At 42.4% G+C, this 11,814-nt stretch overlaps 1 protein-coding gene across 2 annotated transcripts in view; it reads right to left on the reverse strand.

Annotated features, from left to right (window-relative positions):
• The window catches only part of LOC124037286 (Usher syndrome type-1G protein homolog), a 37,459-nt gene extending 26,567 nt beyond the window's left edge, over nucleotides 1-10,892 (reverse strand). Inside the window, exon 1 of one of the 2 annotated variants that reach the window (XM_046351985.1) lies at nucleotides 10,589-10,892. In XM_046351985.1, the coding sequence (XP_046207941.1) occupies nucleotides 10,589-10,752 (164 nt within the window). In that variant the 5' untranslated portion in view covers nucleotides 10,753-10,892. Of the gene's footprint in view, nucleotides 1-6,807; nucleotides 6,899-10,588 lie in introns of those variants that run through there. The other variant, XM_046351986.1, reaches the window with a different exon arrangement.
• Nucleotides 10,893-11,814: the final 922 nt, after the last annotated feature.

An 11,814-nucleotide genomic window follows, 5' to 3' on the forward strand; every position in this document is an offset into this window, starting at 1 on the left:
TCTAGGTTTATTCCTAGGTTTTGGCCTTTCTAGGGAGTTTTTCCTAGCCAACGTGCTTCTACACATGCATTGCTTGCTGTTTGGGGTTTTAGGCTGGGTTTCTGTGCAGCACTTTGAGATATCAGCTGATGTACGAAGGGCTATATAAATTAATTTGATTTGATTTGATTTGTAGGCCTGTTGTAAGGCAGGTCCTCACCAGACACCAGACAGGACTGGTGAAGTGCTCTTCACTGACGAGTCACGGATTTGTCTCACCAGGGGCGATGATAGGATTCGCGGTTATCGTCGAAGGAATGATTGTTACACCGAGGCCTGTACTCTAAGGCGGGATCGATTTAGAGGTGGAGGGTCCGTCATGGTCTGGGGCGGTGAGTCACAGCATAATCAGACTGAGCTTGTTGTCATTGCAGGCAATCTCAACACTGTGCGTTACAGGGAAGACATCCTCCTCCCTAATGTGGTACCCTTCCTGCAGGCTCATCCTGACATGACCTTCCAGCATGACAATGCCACCAGCCATACTGCGTGATTTCCTGCAAGACATGAATGTCGGTGTTCTGCCATGTCCAGCGAAGATCCCGAATCTCAATCCCATTGAGCACATCTGGGACCTGCTGGATTGGAGGGGGAGGGCTAGGGCCATTCCCCCCAGAAATGTCTGGGATCTTGCAGGTGCCTTGGTGGAAGAGTGGGGTAATAACTCACAGCAAGAATTGGCAAATCTGGTGCACCAGATACTGACTGTTACTTTTGATTTTGACCCCCCTTTTTTCAGGGACATATTATTCCATGTATGTTAGTCACATGTCTGTGGAACTTGTTCAGTTTATGTCTGTCTCAGTTGTTGAATCTTGTTAAGTTCATACAAATATTTACATATGTTAAGTTTGCTAAAAAATAAACACAGTTTATTTATTTGCTGAGTTGTGTGTGTGTGTATATATCAGTTGAAGTCTGAAGTTTACATACACCAAATACATTTAAACTCCGTTTTTCAGAATTCCTGACGTTTAATCCTCGTAAGAATTTCCTGTCTTAGGTCAGTTAGGATCACCATTTTATTTTAAGAATGTGAAATGTCAGAATAATAGTAGAGAATGATTGCTTTCAGCTTTTATTTATTTCATCACATTCCCAGTGGGTCAGAAGTTTACATGCACTCAGTTAGTATCTGGTAGCATTGCTTTTAAATTGTTTAACTTGGGTCAAACATTTCAGGTAGCCCCCCACAACCTTCCCACAATCAGTTGGGTGAATTTGTGATGGCCACTCCAATACCTTGACTTTGTTGTCCTTAAGCCATTTTGCCACAACTTTGGAACTATGCTTGGGGTCATTCTCCATTTGGAAGACCCATTTGCGACCAAGCTTTAACTTCCTGACATGTCTTGAGATGTTGCTATAATATATCCACATAATTTTCCTTCCTCATTAAGCCATATATTTTGTGAAGTGCACCAGTCCCTCCTGCAGCAAAGCAGCCACACAACATGATGCTACCACCCCATTATTCACGGTTGGGATGGTGTTCTTCGGCTTGCAAGCAACCCCTTTTTCCTCCAGACGATGGTCATTATGGCCAAACAGTTCTGTTTTTGTTTCATCAGACCAGAGGACATTTCTCCAAAAAGTACAATCTTTGTCCCCATGTGCAATTGCAAACCGTAGTCTGGGTTTTTTATGGCGGTTTTGGAGCAGTAGCTTCTTCCTTGCTGAGCGGCCTAACAGGTTATGTCGATATTGGACTCGTTTCATTGTGGATATAGATACATTTGTACCCCTTTCCTCCAGCATCTTGCTGTTGTTCTGGGATTGATTTGCACCTTTCGCACCAAAGTACGTTCATCTCTAGGAGACAGAACACATCTCCTTCCTGAGCGGTATGACGACTGTGTGGTCCCATGGTGTTTATACTTGGGTACTATTGTTTGTACAGATGAACATGGTACCTTCAGGCATTTGAATTGTTGGAAAATGACTTGTGTCATGCACAAAGTAGATGCCCTAACCGACTTGCCAAAACTATAGTTAATTAACAAGACATTTTGGAGAGGTTGAAAAACTAGTTTTAATGACTAACCTAAGTGAATGTAAACTTCTGACTTCAACTGTAAATATAGGACAAAACACACATCACGACAAGAGAGACAACACTACATAAAGAGAGACCTAAGACAACAATCTAGCAAGGCAGCAACACATGATAACACAGCATGGTACTGTAGCAGCACAACATGACAACAACATGGTAGCAGCACAAAACATGGTACAAACATTATTGGGCACAGACAACAGCACGAAGGGCAAGAAGGCAGAGACAACAATACATCACGCAAAGCAGCCACAACTGTCAGTAAGTGTCCATGATTGAGTCTTTGAATGAAGAGATTGAGATAAAACTGTCCAGTTTGAGTGTTTGTTGCAGCTCGTTCCAGTCGCTAGCTGCAGCGAACTGAAAATAGGAGCGACCCAGGGATGTGTGTGTGCTTTGGGTACCTTTAACAGAAAGTGACTAGCAGAACAGATGTTGTATGTGGAGGATGAGGGCTGCAGTAGATATCTCAGATAGGGGGGAGTGAGGGCTAAGAGGGTTTTATAAATAAGCATCATCCAGTGGGTCTTGCAACGGATATAAAGATTACCAGTTTACAGAGGAGTATAGAGTGCAGTGATGTGTCCTATAAGGAGCATTGGTGGCAAATCTGATAATAAAGAACATCTAGCCGCTCGAGAGCACCATTACCTGCCGATCTATAAATGATGTCTCCGTATTCTAGCATGGTCATCTGAATAAGGGATAGTTTGGCAGCTGGGGTGAAAGAGGAGCGATTTCGATAGAGGAAACCAAGTCTAGATTTAACTTTAGCCTACAGCTGTGATATGTGCTGAGAGACGGGCAGTGTACCGTCTAGCCATACTCCCCAAGTACTTGTACAAGGTGACAACCTCAAGCTCCAGGCTGTATCACAACCGCCTGTGATTGGGAGTCCCATAGGGCGGCGCACAATATTCCCAGTGTCATCCTGGTTTGGCCGGTGTAGGCCATCATTGCAAATAAGAATTTGTTCTTAATAACCTCTTGTGACGAGCAAACCCGTATCCGGGAGCGTAATCATAGCATCAAATGCATTAGCATAACGCAACGGACATAAATACCCCTAGAAACCTTTCCTATTCGTGAAAATCGCAAATGAAAAGAAATAAATATATTCAAACACAAGCTTAGCCTTTTGTTAACAACACTGTCATCTCAGATTTTCAAAATATGTGTTACAGCCAACGCTAGACAAGCATTTGTGTGAGTTTATCATAGCATAATGCTATGCTAGCTCTGCTGGCAGCAGGCAACATTTTCACGAAAATAAGAAAAGCAACCAAATTAAATCATTTACCTTTGAAGAACTTTGGATGCTTTCACTCAGGAGACTCCAAGTTAGATAGCAAATGTTCCTTTTTTCCAAAAATATTATTTTTGTAGGTGAAATAGCTCCCGTTTCTTCATCATGCTTGGCTGAGAATTCGACCGGAAAATGCTGCAACTATAACGCCAAACTTGGTTTCTATTAAGAAGCGATTGGAAAAATGGTTACCTCAGTATTTTACGCAACATTTTCTGCTGGAGACACCATGTGACCACATGCTATATGTGGTCCCTTACAGCCATTCTTCAATGGAAATGCCTAAAAAGACGTCACAATGCTGTAGACACCTTGGGGAATACGTGGAAAACGTAAGCTCATTCGTAGCTCATTCACAGCCATATAAGGAGTCATTGGCATGAGGCGGTTTCAAAAAATGCGGCACCTCCTGGTTGGATTTTTATCTGGGTTTCGCCTGTAACATAGGTTCTGTGGCACTCACAGACACTATCTTTGCAGTTTTGGAAACGTCAGAGTGTTTTCTTTCCAAAGCTGTCAATTATATGCATAGTCGAGCATCTTTTCGTGACAAAATATATTGTTTAAAACGGGAACGTTTTTCATCCAAAAAATGTAATTAGCGCCCCCTAATGCATAACTGGTTTAATTGACTTGTGTAGTTAAAGTTTAAATAACATTTTAAAATTAAAAAGCTCTAAACCCTCAAAGTAGTTGAAGAGGGTTAATAAATGATGTTATGATAAACTGTAAGGTCTCCTCTTCAGGAGAGTGTGTGTGTGTGTTAAAACCTGTTTTTGAGTGTTGTGACCTTCAGACACTCAGAAGGCGTTTAACGTTCAGACTCCTCCTGTCTGGATCCCACCGTGGTTATCTGGTTTTCTGAGAACACAAAGCTGCCACAGACTTGATGAAACCAGCCACCTTTCAGAAGATGCTTATACTCGTTCACATTTTTATGACTATACTTGTGATGAAAGGTCAAGTTTCAGTCAATCCCACTTCTGAGCTTTAATTGCTGATAAGATGGTTACTGCTGTCAAGGGAGGTTAGATTTATTAAAATGTTGTTGCCAGGGAAACTCACACAAAGAGGAATGAGAGAGGCTATATGAGTTACAGGATGTCTTAGACATTTTGGGGAACTATCATATACTGTTATACTGTACTCTGTACCATCTTCTGCCTACAATTGTATTACTAAAATGAGTATTTCAATACTTAAACAAAGAGTCTGTGTTTTCCTTCCATCAATTACCAATGTATGTTTGATAAGACCTGATCATTTGTTGAAGAAATTGTAGTAATCACACCTAGTAATCACACCTGTGGGGAGAGGGGCATTCTTCTTAGCAAACTACATGACCTTTGTTTTGGAGGTGTTCAGGACAAGGTTAAGGGTAGATAAAGCATGTTGGACACTAAGAAAGCTTTGTTGTAGAGCATTTAACACAAAATCCAGGGAGGGGCCAGCTGTGTATAATACTCGATCATCTGCATATAGATGGATGAGAGAGCTATGTTGTTGATGTAAATTGAGAAGAGCATGGGTCCTAGGATCGAGCCTTGGGGTACTCCCTTGGTGACAGGCAGTAGCTGTCATGTGCCTTTTACTGAGGACTGGCCACTCTACCATAAAGCCCTGATTGGTGCAGAGCTGCAGAGATGGTTGTCCTTCTGTAAGATTCTCCCATCTCCACAGAGGAACTATAGAGCTCTGTCAGAATGACCATCAAGTTTTTAGTCACCGCTGGCCCTGCGGACAGCTCTAGGAAGGGTCTTGGTGGTTCTTCTTCCATTTAAGAATGATGGAGGCCACTGTGTTCTTGGGGACCTTCAGTTCCGCGGATATTTTTTGGTACCCTTCCCCAGATCTGTGCCTTGACACAGTCCAGTCTCAGAGTTCTACAGACAATTCCTTCAACCTCGTGGCTCGGTTTTTGCTCTGACATGCACTGTCAACTGTGGGACCTTAAATAGACAGGTGTATACCTTTCCAAATCATGTCCAATCAATTGAATTTACCACAGGTGGACTCCAATCAAGTTGTAGAAACATCTCAAGCATGGTCAATGGAAACAGGATGCACCTGAGCTCAATTTCGAGTCTCATAGCAAAGGGCCTGAATACTCATGTAAATAAGTTATTTCTGGGGGGTTTTAAAAATACATTTCCAAAAGTTTCTAAAAACCTGTTTCACTTTGTCATTATGGGGTATTGTGTTTAGATTGCTGAACAAAATGTTTTTACAAAAATCATTTTTAGAATAAGGCTGTAATGTAACAAAATGTGGAAAAAGTGAAGGGGTCTGAATACTTTCCAAAGGCTCTGTATTTCTATCAGAATGTTGCAAAATGTGCCCCCTCTGGCTGCTAATCTCTACCCTAACTTCTACATGTCTGTAAAAACTGATCTTGGATCAGGTCCCCTTCTGTCCATATAATCGTATTCATTCTGATCTGAAAGGCCAAACTGTTCCTGAATTACTACTCTGAAAATATACATATGGGCCCATATCCTGGCATAAGGTAGTCAATACAGCAGGGCTGCCCAACCCTCTTCCTGGAGATCTACTGTCCTGTAGGTTTTCAGCCCAACACTAATTTAGCCGTTCTGATTCAGCTAGTTAAGCAGCTAATTAGTAGAATCAGGTGTGTTAAATTAGGGTTGGACTGAGAACCCACAGGACAGTAGATCTCCAGGAAGAGGGTTGGGCAGTCATGTAATACAGTATCAATTAGTAAAACAATTAGTAAGACAGATCAAATACAATTTGATCTGTTTTACTAATTGTGAATATTCTGATACCTCCTACTAACACATTTGATCCTTCATGCATTTATAAATTCGATGTGCATCGTCATGTTTTGACTCTCCACCTACAGATTACGTCTCATGGTCAATTGTGCTTGACTATCAACAAGACAACCAAGGGATCTGACCCAACAGTCAGCCAACCCTACCCTATAGCCCAGTTACAGACCAAAACAATGGTGGTTGTTACGTAATTAAAACACAGCCTCGTCACTTTTTTGTTTTATGTATAATTGTTTAGAAAATAGGCTACAGCTTCTGATATCCAAATCTGTTTGCTCAATCTCTAATCTCTGTGGAATAGACATGGCTGGAATGCAGTTTTAACCAATCAGCATTCAGGATTAGACCCACCCATTGTATAACGAAAAAGAATAATACACAAATAGAAAAAGCATAACTTGTATGAAATATGTTACACAGTCAGAGCATCTCCATTCAGTGCTTATTAGTCCAAGATTAAGCAATATGGATCTGGGAAACCACCCAGACCTACATGTACAGCCCCATTCTTTTCTTTTTACCTTCTAGATAAGAAAACAAAGAGGCCTGTAAAATGCAGAAAAGAGGTAGGACCAGATCAGCATAGTTCAATTACAGCAAACTGCTTTTACCTTCTAGCAGGCCCTCTGACCTTCACCACAGCTCTGGTCCTGTCCATCCTTAGCTCATCCACCTCCATCCTGGCCCTGTGGTGTAGCATCAGTCCCCTGGAAGTGTTGTTAGAGGACCAGTCTGCCCAATTAGTCCTATCTGTCACCCTGACCTTTCCTCTTCAGCTAATATCTATGCTGTTAATATCTACGCTACACCTCTGCCACTGCAGCTTCTCTCAGACATCAGCCTCTACTGCTCTCTCCACACTTAATTACCACCATGTCTTATAAACCTGTCACTAAGGTCTTGACATATCCCTCAAGTCTTGACCCTACCATCCCCCTCTCCTCCTCTACTGTCTCTCCTCCACGTCTCTATTCCTTGAGTCTCGACCCTACCCTCCTCCTCTGCCCTCTCTACCTACCCTCCTCCTCTGCCCTCTCTCCCTCCTCCTCCTCTGCCCTCTCTCCCTTTCCTCTTCCTCCTAATCTCTTCTGCTCTCCTGGGTGCTGTGTCAACCATAGTGGGTTGTCATAGGACAGGGCTCTCTTAAATAGGGAGTAAATACTATACCCTTTCCATCCAAACCTGCTTTGTCCAGCACTTAAACCTTCAACAAAAGAGAGGGCTTTTTACCTATACTGTACACAAAGGTGCTTCAGTAGCTGAAAGAGTAGCTGATTTATTGAATGATAATATAACCTTACTCCTAGATCCTGAGTCTCTCTTGTTTCCCATTGAAAGTCAGAAAGCACCATTGATAGACCACTGAGGGTGTACAGTGACATACAGTATACAGTAGGTCCTAATTAGGTGATGTATGCCAAGTGTTTTTTGTGGGCAACAAAGAGTATAGCTGTTATCTGGCTGTAGTACTCTGCTACTGTAGCTCACAAGTACAGTCCATGGTAGGCTGCTAGCGAACAATATGGTAAAAGGAGTGGGCCCTTTCAAAAGTTGATCTGATTGAAAACAGCATTTTCATATGTAATTCAACTGGATGTATTACATAGGGAGGAAGGCTCTGTGATACAGAACGTGATACATTAATTCAACTCATAATCAAAGCTACCATCAATGAATATGATTCCACTCCACCCCTTCACTACTACTACTTATAGCCGCGGGAACTAGGGGTACCGAGGGTGCTGCAGCACCCCCTGATATATTGAAATTAAATAAATAAAAACAAATTAAGTGTTAACGGGTGCAATAAATCTAACTAACTGATTGGCTTAGTTCAGAAAAATGCATGTTTGATCTTTGAAGCATAAGATTAATCAATCAATCAATCAATGTACAAACACAGATATTAACAACTTTTTTTATCAATATGATAATAAGGAGTGTGGTTTCGATGGGACTGTTTTACCCTCAACAGTGTAAAACAACAACTCTGGTTATTAACACCAACAAATGGGAGTTATTTTTAGGGTTGCACGATATATCTGTGAAGATATCGGAATCGGACGATATTAGCTAAAAATACCAACATCGACATCGGCCCAATGTCTAGCGTAACGTCGATGTGCAAAACCGATGTCAAAGTTGACGTGCAGACCTATATAACGTAGGTACATGACGTAATGACGCCACGTCAAATGTTGCGCTACACCTGCAACACAGCATTCCTAAACTAGCCCACAATGTGTGGATCGAGCAGTCAACAAGTTGAGCAGAAAGAGTAAAACAAATTCAGTGAGACAACTCAATGGCAAAATCAATTAACACCAAGATAATGGAATTCATTGCCCTTGACAATCAACTGTTCTCTGTCCTGGGTGATGTTGACTTTCGCCGACTGGTTGAGCACCAGTACACACTACCAAGTGAGCTATTTTTCAGATGTTGCCCTACCGGTGTTACACAGTAATAGCGTCACTGCTATTAGCTTCACAACTGACATTTGGACCAGCGATATCAGCCCCATAAACATGCTGAGTCTGACAGCACAGTGGGTTGTCAAGGATTTCGTACTGAGGAAAGTCGTACTTCATGCACTTGAATGTGCTGGTTCTCATACCGCTGCTGCCATTTCAATGGCATTAGAGAACACATTTGACACTTGGAAACACTAGCTATCTCCATTCGAACAACAGACTCGAGAAATTAGCTCATCAACTGCGCCTGCAGCAGACATGATACCCTCTGTCATGCATTGAAACACTTGCTCAACAAAACTGCCGACACAGGCTGTGAACCAGCGATTCAGTGGCATTCTCTCTTTACTGTGTCGCCATCATGCCCGATGCTATGTACAAGGACCACTACTTCAATCCAGACAAGAAACAGGGTTTACGTGAAATGTTACATATGCAGCTGGACAAGATGGAAACGGACACATTGACAGTGCACACTGAGGAAGAGAGGCCACAGACAGACAGAGCTGAACCTTCACTGCTTGACATGTATGATGAAATCCTGGTTGAGACTGAAACGACTGAACAAATGAACAACGAAACAGTACAGCAAGTAAGTGATATAAATATGTTTTGATTATGTTTTACTGGTAATGGGGACATCCGTAAAGGCCAACAAAATAACTTTTTGGTCTGTGTGGTGTGTGTGTAACCTTTATTTAACTAGGCAAGTCAGTTAAAAAACAATTATTATTTACAATCACGGCCTACCCCGGCCAAACCCGGAACACGTTGGGCCAGTTGTGCGCCGCCCTATGGGAGTCCCAATCACGGCCGGATGTGATACAGCCTGGATTCGAACCAGGGACTGTAGTGATGCCTCTTGTGCTGAGATGCAGTGCCTTAGACCGCTGCGTCCATGTGTGTGTGTTAACTATTTAACTGTACTAGAATGCTTAAAAGGCCGCTAATATTTTTTGGGCAAAGAAAACATTGGTTATCGGTATCGGCCAAAAATGTAATATTGGTGCATCACTAGTTATTTTACTCCACTAAGTGTTAATGCCACTCTTACAGAGCGAAAAATCAACACTGGCAGAAATAATGTAGAATACAATCTCAAGTTGAATTGCATGTTCAGTCAAGCTAAACTTCTAAGCTGAGTTAACATACAATTACACTTGAGAATGTATGTTGGATCAGATATGCCCAAAAGTTGAACAAACTCACAATCTTATTGCAGCTGGTTGCCTTACAATTGTAAATTGAAGCAACATATTTTTTTCAAGTGTGTGTCTGTGAAGGCGCTTGCGTGTGTGCGTGCATGCATGTATAAGTATTCACGCCACATGGTTGTGAATGGGTATGTGAGAGAATGTTGGGTAGGCCATCCTCCTGCCAGTGACCTTTGCCTTTAATTAGGCTGTTAAAATGGAGGCAAAGAGCTGTCCATTACATCAACAGCACTGTTGGATGGGGTGAGGAGGGCGAAACCAGCCAACATAAATCCTGAGCTGGCACTAACAGTCATTTGAATGTACATTTTGTTCCTAGACAGTAATCAGGGCTTCAACCAACTGACTGGAGGTTTTAGTAGTCTTTTGTAGCTCAACTTCAGGATGGTGGTTTCGATTCCAGTGACCACCTATAGGTAAAATGAGCTGTATATCAGAGATAAGATCTTATATATTTCTTCCTAGTCACCTCTCTAGCCTATATATGGCTCTGTCTACTGACTTTTCAGATGGAAGGAAGTGAGATATGCACATTGCCATGTGACAGTGACACCTCCACACCTGTTTGTTGATAGTTCAACAGGTAGACCTGATTTGCAAAGGGGAAAGCTGAGCAAAATGTTAAGTTAGTTGCCTTGGTGCTGAGTTGCGATTGAAGCTATTGTCTGTGCTATAGGCTGCTTAGGAAACTTAACGACACTTACCCTCTTCCCACAATAAGCCGGAGCGCGTCAAGGTTTCCGTGGTACGCAGCCCATAAAGTCGGTGTCATTCCATCTTCATCATGCGCATTCAGCTCCTTCCGAGTGGCCTCTCTGAGGAGGTCCAGGTAGCCATCCCGGGCCGCCCGGTGGTACTTGTCGTTCATGGTGCCTATGGCTCCGGTAGCCTGGCTCACGGTCGCTTATTTGGCATCAAGGCGAAGAGCTTGCCCTCCGAAGGGGCAGGTTTGTCCTAAAGGCGCGGGGTGTCATTGGGTCTTCGGTTGTTGCTTCCCTCCGGAAGGAGGTAGTGACTACCGGGGACTGAGGAGAGAAAGAAGCCGGAGCGGTTGCCAGGGACACACTAAGCAGTTGTCAAACAGGGAGGGGTTGTCGCCTCCTAGACCTGTGTAGATCCTCGAGATCTCACTGTAACCATTTGTTTTTGTTTGAACCTACTGAGCACAATTAATTGTGAATGCATTTATTCATTAAACATATTCAACTCAGTCTGAGTTTGGCAAGTATCCAAAAGATTGCAGGTTCGAATCCCTGAGCCTATGTTATGCCGAAAATCCCCCCCAACCTTTTTTACATTTTGTGGCTGGTCAAATACTTTCTATAGAACAAACTTCACTTCAGGATAGGCAACCGAAATTAATCATTAATGTATGTGTGTTATATTAAAGCAATAAACATTTCAGAACAACTATGCCTTAATTATTATCCCTACACATTCAAAAACACTCGTCGAATAAGACATGGGAGAGATGACGAATTTTGGATAAGACATTTATTTATAGACTAATACAAATGGGTAGATTTAGGTACGGCGACAAATGCATCCTCACAGGGAGGCATCTTGCTGGGGGCGGCACGGGCGCCCCCTGGTGCGGGCGGGGCGAATGAGGGGGTTTAAGGGGAGGGGTTCACTCAGTGCAAGCCAGAACCACCACATACAGTCGTGGCCAAAGTTTTGAGAATGACACAAATATTAATTTCCACAACGTTTGCTGCAAGTAAAACGTTTCTGTACCCATTACTGAGAATGTTGTTGTAGTTAAGGATAAATTGGTCTTCAAGGTATGTTATATTTGTAACAACATATATTTTGATGTGCAGTTGAAGTCTGAAGTTTACATACACTTAGGTTGGAGTCATTAAAACTAGTTTTTAACCACTCCACAAATTTCTTGTTAACAAACTATAGTTTTAGCAAGTCAGTTAGG

Source organism: Oncorhynchus gorbuscha, linkage group LG06, assembly GCF_021184085.1.
Source record: "Oncorhynchus gorbuscha isolate QuinsamMale2020 ecotype Even-year linkage group LG06, OgorEven_v1.0, whole genome shotgun sequence".
Taxonomy (NCBI): Eukaryota; Metazoa; Chordata; class Actinopteri; order Salmoniformes; family Salmonidae; genus Oncorhynchus; species Oncorhynchus gorbuscha.